This window comes from Monodon monoceros, unplaced genomic scaffold (genome assembly GCF_005190385.1).
Source record: "Monodon monoceros isolate NGI ecotype Baffin Bay Population unplaced genomic scaffold, NGI_Narwhal_1 Super_Scaffold_19, whole genome shotgun sequence".
Lineage (NCBI taxonomy): Eukaryota > Metazoa > Chordata > Mammalia > Artiodactyla > Monodontidae > Monodon > Monodon monoceros.
Window position 1 is genome coordinate 8,896,408 of NW_021703775.1, and position 26,752 is coordinate 8,923,159.

Genomic DNA, 26,752 nt, shown 5'->3' on the forward strand with positions numbered 1-26,752 from the left:
CAGGCCAATAAATCGAGAGATGAGGTGTTGGGACAAGGAATAGTGACTTTATTTGGAAAGCCAGCAGACCAAGAAGGTGGCACACTGGTGTCCCAAAGAATCATCTTAACCGAGTTAGAAGTCAAGTTTCTTTTTTTTTTTTTTTTAAATCAGATTGAGTATTTATTTATTTATTTATTTATGGCTGCGTTGGGTCTTCGTTGTTGTGGGCGGGCTTTCTCTAGTTTCAGAGAGCGGGGGCTACTCTTCACTGTGGTGCACGGGCTTCTCATTGCAGTGGCTTCTCGTTGCGGAGCATGGGCTCTAGGTGCACGGGCTTCAGTAGTTGTGGCTCGCAGGCTCTAGAGCGCAGGCTCAGTAGTTGTGGTGCACAGGCTTAGTTGGTCCACGGCATGTGGGATCTTCCCAGACCAGGGCTCGAACCTGTGTCCCCTGCATTGGCAGGTGAATTCTTAACCACTGTGCCCCCAGGGAAGTCCCTCAAGCTTCTTTTATGCTAAGTGGGGAACAGGTGTGGCTGGTTGTTGCCCTGGGAGTGTTGTGATAATCCTTTGTTCTTACAGCTGTCCACCTAAGTCTGGTCACAATGTTCCTGTAAACCTCCAATAAGACAAATGTTATTCTCTATTCTGCAACTTTTTATCTCTATATGAATGAAAAGTGTCATACCTTTAAAGGTCAAGCCTCGGAGACAGCCTTGAGAAAGGGGTATGATGTATATTTCAGGCTTTAGGCAACAGTCTTTTATTATTTGAGACAAAGATGTAGAGCCAGCATGACTCGTACAGGCAACAGAGCACAAAGGTTAGAGCTAAAGGAATAGATCCAATGTGGAGTCAGGTTTGTTCTCTGTTACAGGTGGGTATTAGGAAAAAATATTCCAGTCTCCTCTCCTGCCTCTCATCTCCTGCTGGTGCTTCCCATGGGCTAAACCCAGGTGGAAGCTAGAAGGCAAAGCATAAGTCCATATAGGTCAGCATCCTAGAATAGTGTTCTAGGACACAAAGCAGGGCAGAGAGGGAGAAGGATGAATCTGGAGGGGCAAACAGAATAAGCAACACCATATATATATATATATATATATATATTTTAAAGGATCCCCAGGGGGGGTCCCCTTCTTTTCTTTAATCAATTTATTTATTTAATTTATTTATTTTTGTCTGTGTTGAGTCCTCGTTTGCTGCATGCAGGCTTTCTGTAGTTGCAGCAAGTGAGGGCTACTCTTAGTTGCGGTGTGCAGGCTTCTTATTGCGGTGGCTTCTCTTGTTGCGGAGCACGGGCTCTAGGCACGTGGGCTTCAGTAGCTGCAGCACACGGGCTCAGTAGTTGCGGCATGTGGGCCCTAGAGTGCACGGGCTTAAGTAGTTGTGGTGCGTGGGCTCAGTAGTTATGGTGCACGGGCTTAGTTGCTCCGCAGCATGTGGGATCTTCCCAGACCGGGAATCGAACCCATGTCCCCTGCACTGGCAGGTGGATTTTTAATCACTGCACCACTAGGGAAGTCCCTTCCTGTTTAAGGCTGAATAATATCTCATTGTATGTATATACCACATTTTGCTTATCCACTCATCAGTTAAGGGACACCTGGGTTGCTTCCACATTTTTAGCTGTTTAATAATGCTTCTGTGAACAAGGGTATACAAATATTTCTTCAAGACCCTGCTTTCAATTCTTTTGGGTATATACTCAAAAGTGGAATTGCTGAATCATATGGTATTCCTATTTTTAAATTTTTGAAGAACCACCATATTGTTTTCCCCAGTGGCTATGCCATTTTACACTCCCACAAGCAGTGCATAAGCTTTCCAATTTCTCCACATCCTCTCTAACCAACACTTGCTGTTTTCTGGGGTTTTTTTGTTTGTTTGCTTTTTAATAGTAGCCATCCTAATGGGTGTAAGCTGGTATTTCATTGTAGTTTTGCTTTGCATTTCCCTAATGATAGTTGAGCATCCTATCCTGTGCTTATTGTCCATTTATGTATTTTATTTGGAGAAATTTCTGTTCAAGTTCTTTGCCTATTTTTGTATTTTTTTTTCTGTTGAGTTTTGGAAGTTGTCTATATATTCTGGATATTAATCCCTTATCAGATGCATGATTTGCAAATATTTTCTCCCATTCTGTGGGTTGCCTTTTTACTCTGTGGTTAATGTCTTTTGATGCAAAATTTTTAGTTTTTTAAATTTTCATGAAGTCCAATTTGTCTATTTTTTTCTTTTATTACTTATGCCTTTGGTATAATAACCAAGAAATCATTGCTGAATCCAGTGTTGTGGAGCTTTTGTCCTGTGTTTTCTCTAAGAGTTTTATTGTTTTAGTTCTTACATTTAGCTGTTGATCCATTTTGAATTTAACTTTTCTATTTGGTGTTAGGTAAGGTCTAACTTCTTTTATGTGTGGATATTCAGTTTTCCCAGCACATTTTGTTGAAAAGACTATCTTTTCCCTATTGAATAGTCTTGGCACCTTTGTCAAAAATCATTTGACCATATATGTGAGGGTTTACCTCTGGGCTGTGTATTATATTCCATAGGTCTCTATGTCTGCCTTTATGCCAGTTCCACACTGTGTTGATTGTTGTAGCTTTGTAGTAAGTTTTGACATGAGGACTGTGAGCCCTCCAGTTTTGTTCTTTTTCAAGATTGTTTTGGCTATTGGGGGTCCCTTGAGATTCCATGTGAATTTTAGGATGTGTTTTACTATTTCTGCAAAAATCATCACTGGGATTTTGATAAGGATTGCACTGAATCTGTAGATTGCTTTGGGTAATATTGACATTTTAACAATATGTCTTCCAATCCCTGAACATGGGATGTGTTTCCATTTACTTAGGTCTCCTTTAATTTCTTTCAGCAGTGTTCTGTTATTTTCATTGTGTAAGTCTTCACCTCCTTGTATTTTGAAAAAGTGGGAAGGATTGGCATTAGTTCTCCTTGAAATGTTTGGTAGAATTCACCAGTGAAGACATCATGTTTTTGATTTTTCTTTGTTGGGAGATTTTTGTTTACTGATTCAATCTCCACACTAGCTATAGATCTATTCAGATTTTCTATTTCTTCGTGATTTAGTCTTGGTGTTGGTTTTGTGTTTCTAGGTATTTCCCCATTTCATCCAGATTATCTAATATTTCGGTGTGAAGTTGTTTATAACACTCTCTTATAAGTCTTTTTATTTCTGTAATGCCCCCACTTTCATTTCTGATTTTTAGTAATTTGAGTCTTCTTTTTTTCTTGGTCCATCTAGCTAGAGATTTGTCATTTTTTAAATCTTTTTGAAGAACCACCTTTTGGTTTTATTGATTTTCTTTTGTTTTTCTATTCTCTGTTTTGTGTATCTCTGCTCTAATCTTTATCATTTCCTTCTGCTAACTTTGGGTTTAGTTCTTCTTTTTCTAGTTCCTTAAGTTGTTGATTTAAGATCTTGCAGGGGGTTTTGTTTTTTGTGTGTGGGGAGGTTAAATTGAAGTATAGTTGATTTACAGTATTGTGTTAGTTCAGGTGTACAGCAAAGTGATTCATTTATATATATTTTTTCAGATTATTTTCCATTATAGGTATTATGAAATATTGAATATAGTCCCCTGTGCTGTACAATAAATCCTTTTTGCTTATCTGTTTTATATATAGTAGTGTGTGTCTGTTAATCCCATGCTCCTAATTAAGATTTTGTCTTTTTTAATGCATTTATAACTATAGATTTCCCTCTTAGCACTGCCTTTGCTGTGTCCCATAGATTTTGTTATATCATGTTTTCATTTTCTTGGGGTTTTTTTCAAAGTTTTATTTTTCCTTTTTTATTGAGATATAATTGACATATAACATTGTATTAGTTCTAGGTGTACAAACATACTGATTTGATATATGTATATATCATGAAATGATTACCATGATATTTATAATATCCATCACCACACACAGTTACAAATTTTTTTTCCTTGTGATGAGAACTTTTAAGATTTACTCTCTTAGTAATTTCCAAATGTACAATACAGTATTGTTAAGTATAGTCACCATGCTGTAAATTATATCCCCAGGATATAATTATAACTGGAAGACTGAAAATTGTACCTTTTGACCGACTTCACCCATTTTGCCCACCCCCTATCTCTCACCTCCGGCAACCACTAATCTGTTCTCTGTGTCTTTGTTTGGGGTTTTTTTAGATTCCACATATAAATGAGATCATATGGTATTTGTCTTTCTCTGTTTGATTTACTTCACTTAGCAAAATGCCTTCAGGGTCCATTCATGTCACAAAGGGCAGGGTTTCGTTCTTTTTTATGGCTGAATAATATTCCACTGTGTATATACACCACATTTGCTTTATCGTCATTTGTCACTGTACACTTAGGTTGTTTCCATGTCTTAGCTATTGCAAATAGTGCTGCAATGAATGGGGGGGGTACATATATCTAGATAGTGATTTTGTTTCCTTTGGATAAACACCCAGGAGTGTAATTGCTGGATCATAGGGTAGTTTGTTTTGTTTTGTTTTGTTTTGGTGTGTTATATGGCTTCCAGGATCTTAGTGCCCCCTGCAGGGGAAGCGCAGAGTCCTAACCACTGGACCACCAGGGAATTCCTGTGGTAGTTTTGTTTTTAAGTGTTTCCATTTTCATTCATCTCTAAGTATTTTCTAGTTTTCCTTGTGATTTCTTTTTTCGTCCATTGTTATTTAAAAGTATATTATTTAATTTCTACCATTTATGAATTTTCCAGTTTTAATTTTGTTATTGATTTCTAACTTCATCCCATTGTGGTAAGAGAAGATACTTTTAATGGTATCTATCTTTTGCTATCTATTGAGACTTACTTTATGGCCTAACATATGGTCTATCCTAGAAAATGTCCCATGTGCACTTGAGAACAATGTGTATGCTGTTGTTGTTGGGTGAAGTGTTCTATATATGTCTGTTAGGTCTAGTTGGTTTATTGTGTTAAGTCCTCTATTTCCTTACTTTTGTCCGATTGTTCTATCTATTATTGTGAGTGGGGTATTAAAGTCTCTATTACTATAGAAATATTTGTCCCTTCAATTCTGTCAGTTTTTGCTGCTTTTTTTTTTTTTTTTTTCTCTCTGATGAAGCCTCTCTTCCTGGCTTGAAGATGGCTGTCTTCTTGCTGCATCTTCACATGGTCTTTCCTCTGTTCAGAGAGAGAGAGGGAGGGAGAGATCTGGTGTCTCTTCTTCTTCTTCTAAAGACACCAGTCATATTGAATTAGAGCCCCATCCTCATGACCTCACTTAGCTTTAATTACCTCCTTAAAGGCCCTATCTCCAAATATAGTCACATTGGGGGTTAAGGCTTTAATATTTGAATGGGGAGTGGGGGACACAATTCAGTCCATAACAGATCTCAGTGGCCAGATCTGGGTCATGGCTCCCACCTGCCAGGAGACTGGAGAAGTGGGGAACAGAATTGTTATGATTGGCTTACATCCCATGCACAGATCTGACTTGTGCTTTCTAAGGCCTGGTTCTACTCTAGTCCTTCATGTTTATGAGCCACCATCTCCTTTCCATCCTTTTCTTAAATTACCCAGCTGATTCCTATTGCTTATCTTCAAGGAATACTACTAAATACTTATTTAAAAAATAGTAATGACATGTGAGATATATATATATACACATATATTTCCATTTTGCTACATCGGCAGCTGGGAGCAGCACCTGCCACATAGATGGGGTTGAGTAGCAACTTCAAGAAGCAGTTATGGCTTGTGTCTTTGTTGTGTCTCCCTTCTGTTCTTCCTGAAATTTTAATAAAATCTTGTTTCTCTCCCTGCCTAGTTTCAACTGTGTGTGTGTGTGTGTGTGTGTGTGTGTGTGTGTGTGTTTAAGGGGGAAGGGGATGGGGCTTGGCCCATATTTCTGAAGCAGTAGTCAAGAGTTGGTTCTATCCTTTCTCCAAAGCCAGGTGGGGAGTTGGCCGAGGTCACTCCTCTCCAGGGCCACCAGCATTCTGGGCTGATGGGGCGAGGAACAGTTCTCCAGAAATAACCTGGGGATGGCTCCTGCGCACGTAAGAGCCCTCTGGGAACCACTCAGAGGCGGCTGGGGAAAAGGGTCCTGATGTCGACTACTAGGCATAAGTACCATAATAATTATTTGGGTGGGCCTAGGACACCTGTCCTATGGAGGGAGGTAGGATTGGGGATTGGTGGTGAACGGGAAACACTGACTGCCCTCAGGGAGCCTACAGTCTGGGGGGAAGGTACAGACTTGTAATAGGTCCTGCACAGCAGGATGGGAGAAGCACCGGATGCCATGAAGGCACATGGGATGGGTACCTGAGCCAGTAAGTCTTCCTCAGAAGGCTTCTGAGCGAGGCTGGAAGGAATAGTGGGATCCGTGAAGGGAATGTTTTTCAGGTCAATGTTTTCTGTGCTTCCAGATCCGAGGGAGGGCCAGGCATGCAGGGGAGCTGAGGTGGTGCCTCAGGGCTCAGCCCAGACAGAGGTTGCCTTGCGGGGTGGGGATGCCATGGGGGTAGGGAGTCAGGAGACTGGGAGGAAGCAGGGCCAGTAAAGAGCCTTCCCACTAAGACATCTGGGGGTTTAACTTGAGGGCAGTGGAGTGCATGGGCCAGGTTTATGCAGGGCGGTGAGCTGATCAAAGTTGGAATGATTCTTTTAATTTATCATCTCCTGACTTCCCCAGTACCCAAGGCCATCTCAAATGCACTGCAGTTACTCCACAAGGGACGCTAGAATTGTTCCACTCTACTCTTGGAGTTGATCCTAGATAATCTCTCTCCACACAGCCCACGTGGACAGACTTTTTTTTTTTTTTGCACGGTTGGGGCCAGCCTACCTGGATCTCTCCCAAGAAGCTGCCTCCCTGATTACTACCCAGGCATTCAACTCAGTAGCTCATGGGCAGGTGATGTCCAACCCAAGCTTCTAGGATTTGGCTCCCCAGCCCAAACACTGCTCCTCCACAACCATTGCTTATGTGGGAGGGAAACCAGACAGCTCTGCACAGGACCTGCGGCTGAGACGTGGCAGTGAGGTCAGGGACCTAAGTTTAAGTTAGACAGCCTATCATCAGGTGGTCACCAGCTAGTCATCATGCATACATATGGCAACTCTGTGGCAGGTGAGCATCCTCTCTCTCCTGGGCCCTTGGCAGACATCACTAATCGATTATATCACTTTCACACTGAGTCAGCCCAGAGCTGCAGACAAACCACCATCAATCAGAGCTGGTACCTGGGATGAAGCAGATTTGCCATTCTTGTCCCAGACCAGACAGGATCCAAAGGTCAGGGTGACTCTGAGTCAGAAGCCAGGCTGGAGAGCAGCGGTCCGTACACCAGGAATTTCAAAGGCCCTGAGGTAAGGAGCTGAGCAGGGGGTGGTCAGGCTGGCCAAGCAGAAGTGCTGGGGAGGAGTTGATGGTTCACATTCATCCATAACTTCAGTTTACAAAGCACTTTCACTAAATGCCCATGACTCCTGAGGTAGAAATTACTTACTTCCATATTACAGGTGAGGAAACGGAGGCCCAGTGAACCCTATTCGTCTGGTGTCACCAGCATGGCAGCTACGGTTTTGGTCTACCTGGCAGACACACTTCCTGTGAGGTAACACAGGTAAGCACAGGACCTGAGATCAGACTCTCTCCTGAAAAATCTGTGCTTACCCTGAGACCGCCGGGGGAGAAGGCAGCAGAGCTGAGCCAGATGGCAGTGGTGTGCTGGGAAATGCTGGAGCGCCGGCTTGGGGAGGATGCGAATCCTCTCACTTTGGCCTAGTTCAGGCTACCAGCGTGATGTTGTTGAATGCAGGGCTGGGAAGAGAGGCTGTTGGATGGACACCCCAGTGGACAGAACCTCCCAGTGGGAGCCAGCTCAGGGCAGTGCCCCGGAGAGGGGCTCAGGGTCGGTGCCTGCACAACCTGGTTGGTCAGCTCTCCCTGCAGTCCTGTGAGCCGCGCAAGCTCTTTCCTGCCTGGGTGGGAGCTCATTCCTGTTGTTTGCAAGTAAAGGGCCTGAGCATCCTTCCTGAACCGTGGGGGAGTGGGTCTCAGGGCTGAGGATCTGCCTTCCACCTCCTTGATCTTTCCTCCCCACCCCCTGCTCCCTCAAGGGAGGGGTGACCAGGCCAGGAAGGTGGTAGGAATGCCGAACATCAAGCCAAGAACCCGACAGTCAGGATCGTTGGTCGGTCATGGAAGGGGTGGAGGCGGGGAGGCAGCCCCTCCCCGCCTGGAAGCCCCTTCCTGCTCTCCCTCCAGTGGCCCCTTCCCTCCTGGGCAGCCTCACAAACACAGCTGGGCAGTGGCTCCACTTGGCATGGCCCAGAGTGGGGCAAAGGCTTTTGATACCTGAGGAGCTGTGCAGGGGGGTACCTGTGCCCTTGTCCCATCCACCCATCACCGCCTGCCCCTGCAGCCTGGAAACCAGGGGACACTGCACAGGTGACTCTGCAGTGACCCAATTCTGCCCTGCCCTCCTGTCTGGAAGCCCTGTTAAGTTTTCCAGCAGGACATTCTTGGAGTTACTTGCTCAGGAAGCAGGCCTGGCTGATCTTAAAACAACAGAGCGAAAGCCGCCGCCTAGCGTCTGAGCGGCTGCAGGGCTCCAGCTTGAATGTGGAAACGCCCGTTGTCCTCGGGAGACCAGGTGGCCAACCCAGGTTGGGTCCCTCGGGCTTGGCGACAAGCAGGGCTGTAGTGGATGGGCAGGTATACTGTGACCAAAGGACAGCAGCCACCACTGAGCTTCAGGCAGTGACCTCCATGTGTCTGGAAATTCTGATTTTTAAAGAGAAGCCCAATACCCCAATTTTTATGTGAAATCTCTTGATTTTTAAATGCTGGCAACTAGTTACAAAAACATTTTTTAAAATTACATGGGTTCAACTAAACACATCTTCAGGCCACCATCTGCAGCCTCTGGTCTTGAGCCTAAATGGAAATCTCTCACTTCCCAGCCAGCCCTTCTAGTACCTCCCTCCCACTGCCAGCCCATGGCTGTGCCCACCCTGAGCCCGCTCCCCTGCAGCCCCTCCTACGCTACCCAACCCACAGTGGCCTGAGCCACCCCCTGCTTCCAGACCCCCTGGCTCCCCGCTTTGAAGGTCACACCAGAATAGGACACCCACGCCGTGTCCTTGCTGCAGTCACCCACAGACCCTCGTGTCTTCCCCAGTCCTTGCAGACAGCAGTCCTCGCCCCAAACCGCTGCTGTCCTACTTGCGCTTTTTGTTTTAATTTAAAAATGTTTTTTAATTAAATTTTTTTTTTTTGGCGGCGAGGCATGCGGGATCTTAGTTCCACGCCCCCTGCAGTGAAAGCTGGTTTCAAGGCTCCCACATCTCAACTTCTCTGGTCCCGACCTCCTCTCCTCCAGTGATTTCTCTCACACCACTCAGTCCCACGAACTCACCCAATAACCAAAGTGATTTCAGCTGCCCCCTTACGTTCCCAGCTCACCTCCTCTGGTGGCCATGGCCCTCTGAGCCCACGGGGACCCGTGTCCTGGGTCCCCCACTCCCTGCCATCCTCACCTCCCCTGCCACTGCTCCCCGGGCTCACACTGCTCCAGCCTCATAGCCTTCCAGATCCTCAGACACGTGCCTGTTCCTGCCCTGGGGGCCTTGATCCTCCCTGTCCCTGCTGCTCTGCCCCCAGAAGCTCCCAGAAGCCTCTGTCTCCTCCTCCAGCCATTGCTCAGATGCCACCTTCTACCTCTCTGGCCATTGTGTTTAAAACGCCACACCCTGGAAATGGACAGTGGTGATGGTCACCCACCATTGTGAATGCACTCAGTGCCGCTGAATTGTACTTAAAAATTGTACTTAAAAATGGTTAAAATGGTAAAGGTTATGCTAAGTTACGTTTGCCATAACAAAACTGCACAACCCACTCCCAGCCCTATTTTTCTCCCCAACGCTTCTCCTGACACTCTGTATTTTATTCATTTTTTAATTGACTGCCTCCCCCATAGGGCGTCAGCTCCACGAGGGCAGAAACTTGAAGGTTCTGTCCACTGGGGTGTCCATCCAACACCTAAAACAGCACCTGGCATCCACTGGAAATAGACCGTGTTTGTCAAACGGCCTCTACTTAGACTGTCCCTGGGAAAAGGGCTGGGACTGTGGGGACATCCCTTTCAGAGTCGCCTCCGCTCACCACCGCCAGCTCAGACACCACAGATGGTTCGGAAGGAGTCCTAAAAAGACCCTGAAACATGGTTTATGCCTCAAAGGCAGGTGCTGGCCTGTGGGTCCCCAGGGCAGAGTCAGGGACTGTTGGGACAGGGCAGGTGACACAAAGGAAAGAGTATAAAAACCACGATGACCTGGGGTGCACCTGTCCGCCTAGGGCGGCAGTGCCAGGAAGCATGTACAGGGTGCCCTTCCAGCGAGCCAGGCACTCCACTCAGCCCAGCCTGGCACCTGAGGCTATGGGACCTCTCGGAGCTGCTGCTTCATTTGTAAATAGGGATGGTGCCATCCCCGGGAATTGAGAGGAGTGAGGAAAATCATGGAAAGCTAGCACGCCGGAGCTGCAGGGCACAGGGCACAGAGGTTTTCCAGGAAGCACGTCCACTTTCAGCCCTGGTGTTTGCTGATGCCCAAGCAGAGCCACAGCATCCCCCACCCCCACCCCCGCCCAGGGACCAGCTCAGCATGAGGATACTCACATGGAAAGGAGTACTTCCCAGAGCAGCCTCCAGAGGGTGCCACCATCACGGCCCTGAGCCACCGGAGCTCAAGTTTTGCTGCCAGGCCACCAGCCCACCTCTGTGACAGGGTGAGGCCGCTGTGGCTTTGCAGATGAAGGGGACCCCAGCAACCGTGCCCCGTATCAGGCAGGGCCCCACACACAGCAGATGCCCCTACTCAGGGGGTCTGTAGCCCAGCACCCAGGGCACTTGCAGGGAGGGTGGCCAGAGAATTCTGTCCTCTCCCTGCTCCTCGTCAACCACGGAGGCTCCAGAGGCTCAGAGGGATGGGAGCACGTGGGTGCTGCGGGAGCCGGGAACTCGGGCTACTTGGGCTGGCGCCTGGCTTCTCCCCAGAGGAGGAAAGGAATCCAGACATGTCCCTGCAAAGCCTGAGTGTTCACAACAGCGGTGACCACCTGCCAGATACCCATCGCCAGCTGATAAATCTGATGCCATAAGTCAGGACCCTGAGGCCAATAGTGGCACTGCCCTTCCAGGAACCTGTATGAAGTTCAGCAGGCAGCTGTGCCCGGCTCCCGAGAACAGGCAGCCTGAGGGAGGGAGGGAAGCAGTGCCTCTGACAGGGGCACCCCTCCCACTGAGACAGGCGGGGGCACACTGCTCCCCAGGCAGAGCCTGTAGGAAGGAGGGCGTTAGGCTGCGCGGTTTGAGCCCCTGGAGCAACCACATCTGAAATATGGCAGATGCCCCAGGCCAAGATTGCAGCCCCTTCACCCCTCTCTTTCCCTCCAGGTGCCCCCAGTAGGAACCTCCCATGCCCCACACCCTTGTGTCGCAGGCAGCTGGGGGTGAAGCGGGGGGCTCACCAGGAAGATTCAGCAGCAGCCTGGCAAGTCTGCATCCACCACCAGGGCAGACCAGCGCTTCCTGCTCACACCCTCAGCCCCCAGGGGTGCTGCAGGGCATCCCACTAGCCAGGCCCTGTGGCTTAGCTCAGAGCATTGGAGTCACGCCTGAGTGCACAGCTCTGCTCCCCCACTTACCTGCCGGGGAACCTGGGTAAGTCCCCAGCCCTCTCTGCGCCTCAGGCCCCCATCTGTACCATGAGGTAGACAAAAGGCAGCTGTCCTGAGGAGCAACTAGCCAAGCGGATTGAAGGCACAGGACGAAGGGCACAGCCTGCCGAGGTATGAGCAGGAGGCTGGCTTTGGCTCTGGGTCCACTCTTCATTGGGGTGATGGCATCCCAGGCCCAAGCAGGTGCTGGGCAGGACCCTCTCCTTGGCTCCCCTGTGTCAGCCTGTGGGAGGCGCCACCCACAAGGATGCCCCCACCTTGCCCTTGCAAAGGTCCACGCCACACATACCTCAGGGCTGCGTGGATTCACATGTGTTTTATTGGCTTTTCCGTAGGCAGCCTGGATGCCTCACGCTGCTAACCGTCCCCTCGACCCCTCACCCCACTCCTGGCCTCTGTTCTGGGGCCCCGGCTGGGAGCTGTCAGCCTTAACGTCTTCTCCCAAGGCCTTGCAACCACTGGGTCCCCAGCCCCTGGGCTCGTGCTGCCTCCTCGAGACATAAACCCACTTTTCTCACTGCCTCTCTTTGGGCCAGGCTCCCAAGCCGAGGGCGCATCCCTGCGTCAGGCACAGCCGAGTTCTCCTGAGGAGTGGGCTCCACCCCAGAGCCCTTTGGCAGTGCCTACCCATCCCAGGCTGAGTCAGACCCTATGCACAGTGTTGCGGGCTCAGTCCTACAGCTTGGTGTTGAGGTGGAAGGAGAAGTGGGGCACTGCATAGGTTGTGGCAGGTGGCACGTGCCACGCAGATGAGGCTGGGCAAAGTCTGTGACGCAGGGCACTGTCGAAGGATGTGGGGGGGAAGTGCATCAGGCCAGCGGCCATGGGTGAGGGTGCTGCAGTGGCCAGGAGGTGGGCTGGGAAGGCCGGGATGACCAGGGGGCTGAAGGGGAGTGTGGCCTGGCCCTTTAAGGGGTCCAGGGTGCTGGCGAAGTTCAGTGGGCAGCGCAGCATGGTGCCCCTGCAGGCCTCTGGGAGGGTGGGCCCCAGGGCCGGGCCCAGCAGGCAGGAGACGGCCAAGTCGGGCCCCACAGACTTGGTCCCGCACTCCTTGGCATCCACCTCCTTAAGAAAGGGAGACACTGCCCGCAGTTTTTTGCCGCCATGGACCAAGCCCTCTTCCTCCAGGCTGCGCTTGTTGCCCAGGCCTGGGCTGCTTGGGAAGGTGGTCAGGGGCACGGGGCTCTCGGCAGGGAGCTTCGCCATGGGGGACACCCAGCAGGCTTTGGGTTTGGGGTAGAGGCCACCCCTTCTGGAGCCGCCCTTGTGGAATGCAGAGGGGTGGTCGGCATCCCCGCCCCACACCCGCTGGGGCTCTTTGGCTGGCAGCCCCTCTTCTTTGCCAGGAGGCCCTGATAACACCCCATCTTTAAGACTGGGGAAGAAGTCCCGAGGGTGCTGGCTGATAGGCTTCAGCACCTCGGTGGGGTAGGCGTGGAAGCAGCCAGTGAAGATGGGGGCCGACGGGTGAGGGCCCACCTGAGCCTCCTCCTTGAGGCTGCCACCAGGGCCCTGTGTTCCCTCCGGAGGCGTCAGCCGGTGCCTGGAGTTCTCAGCCTGCCCTCCTGGGCTCCGGGGATTCTCCAGGGGCCGAATAGCTGGGGGTGCCTGGGGCTCCCCACCTGCCCCGTGGCGACAGCCCTCCTCCTGGCACTGCAAGGCCTCCGCCTTGCTCACCTGGGCCAGAAGCTTCTTTTTGGCCAGTGGTGACATGATACCATGTGTCCCTTTGCAGTAGAAGCTGGACAGAAGCCGCCTGTAGGCCTCAGGGCAGCCGCTGGCACCCACGAAGGGCAGAGAGGGCCCAGGGGCTGGGCCTCGCTGTTCCATGCCGTCCCTGGAGGGCTCCTGGCTAGGAAGCCTTGCCAGGTCAGGGGCATCTGTTTTGGTCTTTCCTGGCATCATCTGGAAAGAGAGAAAAGGCCAGGCCTCAGGGCTGGGTGTGAGCCATGCACCCTGACCTGGGCACTTGGTGACAGCAAGGTCCCAAGGGGGCACCCAGGAGCCTCTGCTAGCCCTTCCAGCACCTTTGTGCAAAATTTTCAAAAGGTGTCCCATCCTCTGAATAGACACAGCCTGGGGTCAGGACACAGGAACTGGTGAACGGGGTGCAGACTGGAGTTCAGACCCCACCCACGCACCCACCAGTGCTGCCCTCAGAGGAGGTTCTGGGTGTCCTAGGCAGGGAGCCCTGCGGCCAAGGTGAGGAGAGGTACGGGGCGCTGTGAGGGGCAGGGCACGAGGAGGCCAGAGCTCACCTGGTCCACCCGCTTCTCCTCCTTGGCTTTCTTTGGCCTCTCAGTGGCCCCGTCATCCCCCCGATGCTCCTTGGCCATCTTGTACTGCTTCCTGGGCTTGGAGGGGGGCAGGGGCTTGTCATCCTCTCCCTTCAGGTGCCGCACGTATGGGAGGACCAACCTGAGGAGGAACCGGGCACGTTGACCAGGAGGCCAGGCTGGCAGCAGGCTCCCACCGCTCCAGGCCCACCCGGCCTCCTCCAGCCCCGGACCGCAAACACCCCTGCCCGGCAGGCACACAGACAACCCACGGGGGGCCCGCGCTCTCCCTCATCTCGTCCAGGAGGCCTGCAGTCTGCCCTCCCCGCTCAGGGCCCTGCTGGTCCAACCCTGGGGGTGAAGGCCCAGGTCCTGTGAGCCAGGGGCCTGCCCGTACCTCTCGTAGTGACGGCGCGTGCACGTGGCCGCGCTGGTGCTGCCCGGGCTGCCCCCCAGCTCGTCATACACGTTCTTCCAGAGGCGGCGGCCAGTCACCTGCAAGGATGCCACGTGAAGGCATGGCCGGCGGGCACCCCCTGGCCGCGGGGTCCTCACAGCTCGGGGTCCCCACTTGGATGCAGTTTTGCAGCTGCTTCTCCAGCAGTGGGGCGACGAGGTTGGAGGGGGCTCCCCTGGCCGCCAGCCAGGTCTCCCGCCCAGGGGCCGCCCGAGTGCTGGCCCAAGCAGCTTTCCAAGCACGAGGACAGAACAGATGGGAAAGAGAGGAAATCTTGCTTTGAGCAGCAAAGTAGCAGCAGGCAAGGCGGGTCCCTCCTTCTCCCCGTAGCACACAGGGGAACTGGGGAAAGGGCAGGGTGTGGGACGCTGCCTCGTCCTCCTGTCTAGGGGTAAGGGCAGCTCTTTTGGGCTCACTCTCTTCCCCCAGCTTGACGTGCCAGGAGATACAGCAGGGTGAGGCCTCAGAGGTGCTGTCCTTACCAGCTCATAGGCCCCCAGCTTCTCCACAGCCTTGTAGATCTTCCACAGGTTAACTGGAGAAAAGAGAGGGCAGGGCCACTCTCAGTCTTGGCAGGAGGAAGGGGTAGCCAGCAGCCTGTCCCCCTGGCCCTGTCAGGCAGGCACAGAACCAGCACGTACCCAGACAGGGCCACTAGGATGGCTAGGCAGGCCACGCCCCGTGCACTGGGGGCCCAGTGGCCCAGTGAGGATGGAAATCCAGCCCCACCCACTGCCAGCCCTGTGCCTGGAGGGAGGCACCCTTTCCGTGTGCAACCCCCGTGGGCTGGCGGCGTCCAGGGTTACCCAGAACGGAGGTGCTCCCCGATGCCCTGCCTGGGTGGGGGTCCCCTGCCGGGCGCCCCCCCTCCCTGCCTGCACCCCAGGGACGCACTCTGCTTGAAGCCGAGATGGGGCACCCTCTGGATGGGCGTGTGTCGCTCCTTCATGAACTTGTAGAGGCTGACCAGGAAGGCCTGCTCCTCCTCCCGCTCCCCGCCTGCCTCGGGGGAGTCCTGGGGAAAGAACACGAGGCAGCAGCATGAGCCCTCAGTTGCTGGGAGGCTGGGGACAGGCGGAACCTCAGGCTGCTGGGGAGGAAAGAGATGCGTGGCCCCCAGGCCCCCACAGGAGGGAGCAGACCCCCAGACCCAGCTCTGGGCTGCACTGCTTGTTCCTGGGGTCAAAAAGGCACAGGTGTCAGCTGTTAGTGCCCAGAACCCCAGGTCAGGGTCCACAGAGGCCCTGGGAGCTGCCCTGCACCTTCTCCAAGTTTCTGACCACTTCTTCCACTTGTCGCATCTGCATCTCAGCTCCTCTACCACACTGTGAGTTCCTGGCGGTAGGCGCAGTGTCCCCAGGGCTCCCAGCAGCCCCTGTGGTCCAGGTTGAAGGAACAAAAGTGCCTGGTGCTCTCTGGCTCTGTGGCGCCACGCCACCAGGCCTCTGTGACCCGCCCGTCCACGTGCTTAACTCAGGGAGGGGAGACCCTGTCCTGGGCTCCAACTGGCACTTCTGTCAGATGCACAGGTCTTTTGGTTTCTGCTCTCAGGGGGAATTTCTGCCGATGCTGTTCACGTGGCTGGTAGCTCAGGGCAGGGGGCTACTGTTAGGCTGGGGCTGAGGTCCTGGCAGGACAGGCCCCAAACACGAGAAGGACGAAAAACACCAGGGCCTAGAACCGTGCAGAGAGCCACGTGCTCCAAAAATACTCTATTCAAGTACCATGTCCGTGATTTTGACTAATCAAAGACCTCTGGTAATAAACAAGCCACCTCATATGTTAATGCACGAAATTGGCACACACTGGAGCCCAAGGCAGCTGTTTTCTGGAGCCTCAGAATGAAGGCGCTCTGACCACAGCTCTTCAAATGAATGTGCTCTTCTATTCCTCTTCTCTGAACTCCAGGCAGTCTGTTAAAACCTGTTCCCACTTGCAGCTACTCTTCTACGTGAATCAGGATTTCTACTCCAGCCTGTGCCACCAAAGCAAATGGCTGAAAAGCACGACGCTGAGGAGTTGAGGCTGACCACTCCGACCACGCTGGTCAACACAGCTGCGTTGATCTCACGAGGTGACTCTAAGGTCCATGTTATCAATGTGGATGGACGGAAGGATGTAAATGTACTTTTACATCGTAGAATAGTGCTTTTATCTGTTTCATACATCAGGGTTCCAGGTAATCCTCATTTGATAAAAGGGTTCTGCTATAGAAACCAAGCCTGAAACCCCAGCCAGGGGTGACGGGTGAGCCTTCCTGTCTGCCCCGCTCCCAGCGCCCAGTGCAGGGCCCAGGACAGCGGGGCTGGGCCCCTCTCCAGGCTCTCTGCAGGATGGGGGATAGGGAACTCATCTCCAGGGAGTCTCCATGTTCACCTGGGAAGCTACACACAGGTGGGGCGGGGGTGAGGGAGGGGCAGGGAAGAGGGCCCCAGGGGGGTCGTCCAACTCACCTCCAGCTGGACGGGGCTCTGGTTCCTGTTCTGCTCAGCGTCGGGTTGAGGAGACACAGGTGGGTCTAGGGGGTCACCATCCTCTGACTGTTTCCTTTTGCCTTTGACAGGAGGTGCTGGGAGGCGAGGAAGAGGGAGAGAAGGGGGGAGGAGGGAGAGAACGTGAGATGCTGGCAGGGAGGAGCGGGCGGCAGGAGGGCCAGGTGGGGGTGAGTCCTCGCCGCCGTCCTCTGCTGCCTGTCCTCTGCACACGGTCCCGGCTGCTGCAGTCAGCCCTCTAAACACACACAGGCCTCCCCCGACTCTGCCCTCCTCCCCTCTCAGCCCCACCAGGCCCCGCCCACACCACACCTGACACTTCTCCTTCCTCCATTCCAGCCCTCTGCCCACAACTTCGAAGGAAACCCTAAATCACCTTGGGGTCAAGTGACAGGAGACCGGCACTGGGGCCGTGGTGCTCGGGGAAATCATGTCTCCAAAACCTGCCCCACATTCAGGCAGAAAGTTTGGGAAAGCTGCAGAGGCTTCCATGATTGTGGACCCCCAAAGCACCACGGGGGGCTGCTTGGACCATAAACCCTCCAGAAATAATCAAGAAGAGGGTAAGTTCCTATTTGTGAAGCACCCAGCCTTTGCCTGAGGCATCAGCAGAGTCCTCACTGCCCCTAATTAGGCCACACGCTCCCCTCACCTGCACGGTTCCTGGTGAGCCTTCAGGTCTCACCTGACAAGTCGCTTCCTCGGGGTGGCCCTTCCCAGCCCCCAGCCAAGCACAGCACTTCTCTCTAGTCATCCTCTAGCCATCCTCACACCATCCAGATGGGCCATCCAGACTGAGATGCCCACGGCTCGTCTGGCCTCCTGAGAGCTTCGTGAGGCCGCCCAGCAACCCACAAAGTAGGTGGTAGGTAAGCGAGAATGAGTGTCTCACAACAACCTGACAGAGGGGAGGGAGGAGCCAGGGGTTTGGTTTTACTAAGGGCGTCCTGAGAGCTGATGGCTGCAAAGACACAGCACCCCTGCCGCTGCCAAAGCACAGCCACTGGGAGCTGCTCTGGCTGGCAGCAGGTGTGAGACCGGGAGCCCATGTCTTCTGACCTTTTCTTTTTTTCTTTCCTTTCTCCTTTTGGTTAATCCTGCAAGAACTGTCCTGGTTCGCTCCAACTCAAGAAATTTTTACTGCTGGGAACGTGCAAGATTCTCCCTCCAACCCAGACAGAAAAAGAATCTCCTTAAGAACAAGAAACCCGCGCCAGAGTGACCCACAAGGTCAGCAGTACCCAGAAGCACGAGCTGCAGAACCTCCGGCCGCTGGACAGTGTCCCCTTGGGTAGCTGTTCACAAGGGCGCTGTGCAGGGTCTTGGCTCTGTGTCCCTGGCCCTTTCATGTATGTTCTCTCATTGAGTCCCAGAGGAATCCCATTTTAAGGGAGGCTGGGGGGACTGAAGCCAGAGAGGTTAAGTTGCTTGCCGCCCTGAGGGACCAGATTCAAAACAAGGTCTGTCTGACCACCAGTCCAGGGGCCTGGCCTCGCCACCACTGCGGCTGCTGTATCACCAACATTGCGAAGCCCTGGTGGAGAGTCCAAATAAACCGGGAAGAGAAACCGAGCCTAACACTTGTCAAGCATGAGTTGGGCCTGGGCCATCCTTGCAGGCTGGCTCCTGACCACTGGAGACACGGTCAATCTCCAGAAATAAGTGGGTTCTAATGACTGCCCCCCAAAAGACTGATGCCTTTCCAACCAGGTCCTTGGGCGAATCTGTGCCTCAGTCTCCCCTTCTGTGAAATGGGGAGAGAAGGACGCTGGAGTCCTTTGCTAACTATCCATGAATCCCAAAGCCTTCTAGGTCATGGGCACGCCTGCATCCTCCTGTTTTTCTCCTTTCCCTTCCTGCCTTCTCTGCTCTGCTTTCACATCCTCTCTCCCTTCTTGCCTGAAGCAAAAATGCTCAGCTCCGAAGGAGTCTCTCCATCGTGTTCCTGTGATGGGGCTTCTCACGGAAGCCCTCTCGCAAATTTGCTACAAGTCAGTCACTGTCCTCGGGCCTCAGAGAAATAAGGTGGTGGGACCAGGGCCCACTGGAATCACGCGGGGAGCATTTAACAGACATGATGCCTGTCTCCCACCCCACCCCCGCCTGAGTTTGATTTAAGGTCCTGCAAGGGGCATCAGAGTTTAAAGCTCCCCAGGGGAGCTGAGAGGGCAGACAGGTTGAGAGCCACCAGGCCAGAGTGGCCCTAGTCCCTCCTGCTCAGTTCCAGAGTTGGTGAGCTCTGCCTGGGCCATTCTCTCCTGGGAAAATCTCCTGGAGTCAGGCACTTGGGTTACCTGGAAAGGAGGTCACCAATCTGAGCTGTTTAACTCCAGACGGGAAAGGGATTATAGCTTCCCTAGAGCCACAAAGGGAAACACTCTATCTCTGTGTGCGGCTGAGTCCCAGAGTGCAGCCGGCCTCCATTCTCTCGCACCCAGGACTGGTGTTGTGCTCACTCATCCTGGCAGGGCCTTCTAGGCCCACACCCTTGCAGCCCCGATGAGGTAGGGCGGGGAGAGTCTTTGCCCTCCTTCCCCAGCCTGTCCTGTCCCTGGCTGTCCTATCCTTCTCTTCCCCAATCATTGGTAGATCAGGGTTCCGGGTAAATCTTCATTTGGAAAAAGAGTTCTGCTACAAGAATTAAGTTTGAAACCGCCTGCTGTAGGTGCCGGGTGAGTCCTCCTGCCTCCCAGAAACCCAGCTGCCGCTGAGTGACCGCTGCTGCCATGAGCCACTGAGTTCCTGTCTTGCCCTGAGCTTATGGGTGTATAGATCCCCTCTGAGCACAAAGCCTCAGATGCCCTGTTGTAATGGAGGTGGATTCAGTTACAAAAAAAAACCTCTGCTCTCCAAAGGCATGCCCTTCAGACATCGCCTTTTCCATCCAGGAAGCAATAATGACAATAATGGTTATTATTTATCTGTTTACTTTAATCTATCTGGAATCTGTAAGGTATGAGGGGCTTCCCTGGTGGCACAGTGGTTAAGAATCTGCCTGCCAATGCAGGGGACAAGGGTTCGAGCCCTGGTCCGGGAAGATCCCACATGCCGCAGAGCAACTAAGCCCATGAGCCACAACTACTGAGCCCTAGTGCCACAACTACTGAAGCCCACGCGCCTAGAGTCCGTGCCCCTCAACAAGAGAAGCCACAGCCATGGGAAGCCCACGCACCGCAACGAAGAGTAGCCCCCATTCGCTGCAACTAGAGAAAACCCGCGTGCAGAAATGAAGACCCAACACAGCCAAAGATAAATTTATAAGGTACGGGATAGGGGTTTAACCATACTTCCCCATGGGTGGGTGGTCCCAGTATTGACTGAGTGATCTCCTCCCCCAATAATCTGAAATGCTACTTTTCCCACAATCTGCAGGCTTGTAAGGAACACTTTAGGGGCTGGTTTTGGACTTTCTCTTCTGCTTGATTCACTGTGGAATGCTGGACCCATGCACAGTTTTAATTTCTGTAGCCTTGTAACACAACGTACTATTCAGAGCATAAGTCCCCCATCATTACTCCTCTTAGAAAATTCCTTCTGAAGTTTAGGATAATTCTGTCACATAGAAAGGAAAGAAGAAAAAAAGGAAGGGAGGGAGGGAGGAAGCGGCAGGGTGGGGTGGGGGAGGAAGAAAAGAAAAGAAGAAGAAAAACCACTGAGGTTTTGACTGAATTGCATTTACATTTAGAAATTACTTTGAAAGATAATAACACCTTTCTAATAGGGCATCTTCCTCTGCGGGACCACGTGTCTCCCTCTGCAGTGCTGAGTTCCTGCTCACAGGCCCTCTGCATCCCTGTTGAGCTTATTTCCCGAGTTTTGTGCGGCTAGGCAATAGTGTGAGAAGAACCCTGACAATGACAGCAGGACTAAGCTCACAGCCCGCTGCCATTTCCTCATCTCGGGGGCCCTTGTGACCCAGCCCCTCACTGGCAGCGAGGGGGCGTGGCAGGTGCTGGGCAGTGGGATGGCTCAGGCCCCTCCTGTGTTAGGAATCTGTCTCTGTTCGGCTCCATGGCTCTGTGGAAGTCAAGCTTAACCCTAGATCCTAATACCACAGCAGTGAAGAGGTTAATTTCAGTCGCTGGCTGCAAAAGAGGAGATTCCCAAAGTGAAGCCCACCTGTTCTCAGGCCCCTCTCTCCCTCTCCTTCCACACTATGTACTCCACCAACTGACACCAGTCTCTGCTAGGCCCTGGAGTAGGCACTTCCGTACATTAGCTCCCTGCATCTTCCCAGCACCCAGTGGGTATTATTTCCCCCCCTTTAACGATACAACACCTGAGGCTCTGAGAGGATCAATAACTTGCCTGAAGTCACACAGCTGTCTAGTGGCAAAGCTGGGATTTGGAACCAGTGCAGTCTGCCTGTCCCAAGACACTGAACCCTGAGATCTAGAGTTTTTTAATGGGAGCAGGGAGACCCCAAGTTCCTTCTCTGTGCTCAGAGGGTACCCATTTGCCCACCCTCCCTGGGGGATCTGCAGTCTCCCGCCACAGCATTCCCGTTAGTCTGCTGCCCTGCCAGACGAACTGAGAGCAGATGAGCGTGGGGCAGGAGGAGGGACGGGGAGGGGGCTCTGACTCCACACAGGTGCTTCTGTACCTTAGTTTACCTGTCTATAGGTGGGTGTGTTAGACCCCCCATGGGCCCAACGTTCTAAGCAGAACAAAGCAAGAAACGAGGCTCCCCCTACCAACCACAGTTGACTGTGTGCACATGTGTGCGCGCATCCCTCAGTGAGATCTGAGGTCTGCCTGTCCTGCTCGCTCCCCGGTGTGTCTCAGCGCCTGGAGTCCTGCCCAGGAGAGAGCAGGTGCTCCAAAAACACAAGCCCCACTGAGCCTTACCGGTGCAGTATAAGCTACCTGACCTCACGTAGTGCTGACGCTGAGAGCCGCCCAGCTGTGCCTAGTTCAAGGCCTGCCTCTCTCTTTCTCTCTCTCTCTCCTCCCCCCGCCCCCTCCCCCGCCTCATTCACCCTTGGTGTGATGGAAAGGAAGCGACACTTCCTTTCATGAAAAGTCACCCACTGGGAGCACCGTGTCAATTACCACAATAATGGTAACAGCAGCCTCAATAACAACCAGCAGACGCGGCCACACCTCCTCGCCTAAGGCCGTTGGCTTAAGTTTCTCTTAGCTTGAGCTGGAGCTGAAACAAAGACAGCCTTTGAAGCGGCCAGTCCACTCTGTGGCCCAGGAGCCGGCTGCCTGGCGGTCTCCGTGTGGAGCTTGCTCCAGCGTGGTTTGGGGAAGGGGGACCTGCCAAGGGCTGTGCTCCAGCCAGCGCTAAGGACAGACGGCCGACCGGGACATGGAAGCCCAGAGGGCACAGGGTGCAGCTCCCGACCCAGCCCTGCCTCTGGGCCTCAGCTGGGGGAAGAGGGGGGTCAGGATCTAGGAACATATGGGGCCAAGATGACAGCCTTCAGTGTAGAAAAGTGGGGGCATGGGGGCACCAGATACGACACTGCCAACTCCCAAGCCCTGCTGGAATTCGGCCGCCCTTTAGCCGGCTCTGGGATATCCTAAAAGACCCTGTTCCAGGATGGGGCTGAATCCCCACTGTCCCTCCCCTCCAAGTCTGGGTGATGTTTGACAGTAACAGTAATGGCTCCATCTATGGACCGTTTCCTGTGTCCTCACGGACTACATTTCCTGCACCTACTCCACCTATGGGGGAACCAGGCTTGGCAGCGGCTTGTCCAAAACACTGGCCAACAGTAGAGGCACAGCCAGGACGGAGCTGTGTCAGCTGCCGGACCTCTGCCTGGGGCACTCGTTTGCCTCTCAGCTTTTCCGCTCCGCTCCTAGAGCACCCCACACCCTCCGCCAAGGATGGCTCTCCAAGTCGGTACCACAAGGTCCCAGAGGGAGGGTGGGCCATCCCAGGCCAGTTTCCAGAACCATTGCGAAGGGAGAGGGGGCGGGGTCTTAGAGGCCTGATTCGTCCTCACTGCCAGACCAGGGCTGGTCTGTAAAACTCAGTTTCCCAGACTCTAACTCATACAAGAAGGGGCTGATTCCGTGAGGTCTTTTCTATCTCTGCCGTTCCAAGTTCGAGGCCCCAGACGGGTCCCCGGGGCTTGTACGGACTCTGGAACTCCACTCCCGTGGCCCAACCCACTAGCTGCCATCTCCCATCCCATCTCTGCCCTAACACGGCCTGTGGGCGCAGAGACCCCAAGCCCCCAACCCTGGTGCTCGGGAGGGGACAAGAAGCACCTGTTATCCTCTCTTCGGCCCCGCGGACCCCTCCTCGATAGCTGACGACCCCGCAAAACAAAGGGACCCGGGGTCTGGCCAGCGAAGTGCCGCCGTACCCGTACCCTGAGCCTTCGGGGGTCCGGCAGCCGGCGACCCCCACCCCTATCCCAGCGTCCGCGGGACTGGAGGACGAGAGCCCGGCCTGGCCGCGCCCCCTGAACACCCTGCGCAGGGACCGAGACGAGGCAGCCGTGTCGTGGTCCCAGGCTCGGACTGTGCGCGAAGCCAAAGTTCTCGCACGCTCGCAGCCCGCGCACCGCCACTCCTCTTCTCCCCCCCACCCCACCGCCCCCATCACTCCCGGGGCCGCCATCCCGTCCCTCCTGGAGACCCGAGAAGAGAAAAAAGAGACAAGAGAAAGATGCGCCGAGCAAAAAGGGAAGCTACTTCTTCCCTGTCGTGGGGAGCGTGGGGGTGTGTGTGTAGAGGAGGGTGGACAGGAGACAAGAAGAGAAGAGACCAGAGAAGAAAAGAAAAAAGGGAAGGGAAAAGAAAAAGAGAAAGGGTAGAGGGCGAGGAGCCGGTAACCGCCGAAGGATCAGCACGCCCCTCGGCTGAAAGAGGAACAGTTGATTCTTCAAAATGCATTGAGCAAGTTCTTCAAAGCCCGCGCAGAGTCACTTTCAGGAAACGGCGGCCGCAGTGGAAAACGTCCCGCGCGCCCAGCGGACCCCGGTGCCCCTTTCTCGGCGGCGCCGGAGGGTTCTGAGAACCACCGGGATGTGACGTCGAGAGGGGGTGGGGGGCCGGGGGGGCTGCAGGCAGAGAACTGCTGCGGACAGCTGTCACAACAAATTAGCTGAGACCAGCTCGAGATTGAAAACCACAGCAGGAAGTGGGATGACAGAACCGTACAGAACTTGGTAAATTTCAGTCAAAAGGCGACAAGAGTTTCGAGATAAACGCCCGGGAAGCCCCTGGCCGCCAAAACTTTTTGTCTTTCTTTTTTTCGAAGAGCGCGCGCCGACACCGGGCCTCACCCTCCCGCTCGGGGCGGGGGGAGCGGGCGCCCCGGTCCAGGCTAGATCCCCACGTCCTCGCCCTCGAGTCCACCCCCGGCCCCGCTAGCCCCCCAAGGCAGCACCGACGGCTACGAGCGCCGGCGGAGACCTGGCGCCGCAACTTCGCCCTCCCACGGGGCCGCCAGCCCCATCCCGGGCCGGACCACAGAGCCGCTTACCCATGGCCCGGCGAGGTCCAGCGGCTCCAGCCCGAGATGCTCCGCACGATCCTAACTCCCGACCCCGCGCTCTCCGCGCTACTGACCCGCAGCGCAGCTTGCCAGTCGCCTACCCGCGGCCCCGCCTCGCCCCGCCCGCCCCCGCTCCGCTCTGGGCTCCGGTTGGCGGGTCCGATTCTTCCGCGAGGGGCAGGGACCGCCCCCTGAGGCAGGGGAACTCTGGGAGTTGTAGTGTACTCTTCCCCTCCCCAGTCTCCGAGACCGCGGAACTATGCTGCTCACCTGGAGAGACTGAGGCAGGACACCCAGGAGTCACTGCTGCCTTGTGCCTCTGGAGGCAAAACTCGAGCCTTGGAAAAATCCTCCTTGCTCCTCAGCAAGGAACTGGGGGTCTGGGTGGGGTGAGCAAAGCCCTTCTGACTTTGACTTGAACTCGGTGTAAGGCATTGTCCATCTCCCTCCCAGCCCAGCATATAAGTAGTGATGGTTGGTGTTAGCTAAACAAGGACCCCGCCCAAAGTAGCAAGTCTTTGGCCAAAGCTCTGTGGGGTCCCAGAAATGCCTGGGACAGGAAACCTGATATATGTGGACGGCCAGTGTCCACATATATCTCAACGACAGAGAGGACAGCTACAAAGTGAGCAGTCGAAAGAGGGGGCATGACCCCTGCTTGGAGGGGTGAGGCTTTGGGTGGAGTGGGGGCCCGAGGAGATGCTGAGCCAGCTGCAGCAGGACCTCTGCTGGAGGGAGAAGTAACTCAGCCATACTGACATCACAGAAGAGGAAACCGAGGCTTGGGTTTGAGAGCTCAAGGTCTGGAAGCATCACTCACAAGCCAAAAGGTGGAAGCAACCCAGAGTCCATTGATGGATAAATGGGTGAACTGCGGTTTGTACATACAATGGAATATCACTCAACCTGAAAAAGGAAGGAAATTCTGACATGTGCTACAACATGAATGAACCTTAAATAGACCAGACACAAATGATAAATACTGTATGATTCCACTTACAGTCAAATTCATGGAGCCAAATAGTAGAATGGTGGTTGCCAGGGGCTGGGGGGCAGGGGGAATAGGGAGTTAGCGCTTAATATGCACAGAGTTTCAGTTTTGCAAGATGAAAACGTTTGGGAGATGGATGTTGGTGACGGTTGCACAACAATATGTACTTAATGTCCCTGAACTGTACACTTAAAAATGGTTAAAATGGTCAATTTTTTGTGATATATATTTTACCTCAATTTGAAAAAAGAGCCTAAGGTCTCAGCATGTGGCTAGCTAGGACTTAAACCCTGTTCCTAATACAAGAGTAGGCACCCACAATTTTGTTGATTAGTTTCCAATACAAACAGCTCTATGCATTTCCTAATTTTATAGGATAAAACTGAGGCTCTCGGGAATTCCCTGGCGGTCCAGTGGTTAGGACTCCACGCTTCCAATGCAGGGGGCATGAGTTCCATCCCTGGTCGGGGAACGAAGATCCCACAAGTCTTGTGGCCAAAAAACAAACAAAAAACAGAAAAACTGAGGCTCTGGAGGATTAATCAGCTCAAGTAAATCAGCTGGTAAGTGGTGGAGCCTGAGCTAAACACAGGCATCAGAGCTCCAGTACAGGCCCCTTCAACCATTTCCCTCAGCATCTCTTGGCAGTGCTGTTAACTGAATCAGGGACCATGGCCTGAGGAGGAGAAAGCATAAGGGGGAAGATTTGAGTGCTGGTGAGGACATGGTGGGTCAGCAAGATGTCCAGTGGTAGCTGGCACTGAGGCCTGGAATCCAGGAGCAAGGCGCAGATTGGAAATACAGATGGTTAAGGAGCCCTTGTACCCAGGCACCCACCAACCAGGTTTGCATCAATTACTGCCCAGCCATCACCCTAAACAAATGGACCAGGGTTGTAGGTTGGTGACCCTGAAACCCTGTCCCTTACCCTTTGGCTCTGAGATGAAAGAACTCTCCAGGCTCAGCCCAGAGTGGACAACACTGTGGGCTCCCTTGTCTACCCCATAATGGGTTAGTTTGTAAAAGCCAGTGCTTGTAGATTTGGTAACAGACACGTCATCAACAATAGTAACTGCCTAGAACAATTGTTATAATGGTGATTATAATAGTGCACCCCACTTCCCAGTTTACAAGCTCTCTCCGGGAGAGCTGAGGCCGTGGTGGTAGATGCTGTGTGGAATGCCATCAGGTAGCTTTGTCCATTCTTTTTTTTTTTGAGGGGGGGGCATGCTGCACAGCTCGCGGGACCTTAATTCCCCAACCAGGGATCGAACTTGTGCCCTTGGCAGTGAAAGCTCGGAGTCCCAACCACTGGACCACCAGGGAATTCTCTCGTCCATTCTATAAGGATTGTTTGCCCAAGGT

General features: G+C 53.4%; 1 protein-coding gene across 5 annotated transcripts; it reads right to left on the reverse strand.

Moving 5' to 3' along the window:
* Positions 1-11,715: 11,715 nt before the first annotated feature.
* ARID5A (AT-rich interaction domain 5A) lies at positions 11,716-24,451 on the reverse strand. 5 transcript variants are annotated; one of them, XM_029232569.1, is made up of 8 exons: positions 24,385-24,451; positions 17,314-17,835; positions 16,899-17,014; positions 15,340-15,460; positions 14,928-14,980; positions 14,386-14,483; positions 13,971-14,130; positions 12,010-13,617 (listed from the first exon to the last, which is right to left on the reverse strand). In XM_029232569.1, the coding sequence occupies exons 4-8, from the start codon at positions 15,392-15,394 to the stop codon at positions 12,388-12,390; spliced, it is 1,596 nt and encodes a 531-aa protein (XP_029088402.1). In that variant the 5' UTR covers positions 15,395-15,460; positions 16,899-17,014; positions 17,314-17,835; positions 24,385-24,451; the 3' UTR covers positions 12,010-12,387. The 5 variants fall into 5 exon arrangements, with proteins under 5 accessions (XP_029088403.1, XP_029088400.1, XP_029088402.1 ...); XM_029232566.1 differs by lacking the exon at positions 17,314-17,835 and having other exon boundaries at positions 24,385-24,441; XM_029232568.1 differs by lacking the exon at positions 24,385-24,451 and having other exon boundaries at positions 17,314-19,938.
* Positions 24,452-26,752: the final 2,301 nt, after the last annotated feature.

Excerpts from the sequence above, each read along its gene's own strand:
- ARID5A (XM_029232566.1), bottom strand. Across the intron at positions 14,131-14,385 it reads ACGCGCCGTCACTACGAGAG|GTTGGTCCTCCCATACGTGC; the intron begins GTACGGGCAGGC and ends GTTCCTCCTCAG. Across the intron at positions 13,618-13,970 it reads AGGAGAAGCGGGTGGACCAG|ATGATGCCAGGAAAGACCAA; the intron begins GTGAGCTCTGGC and ends CTCTCTTTCCAG.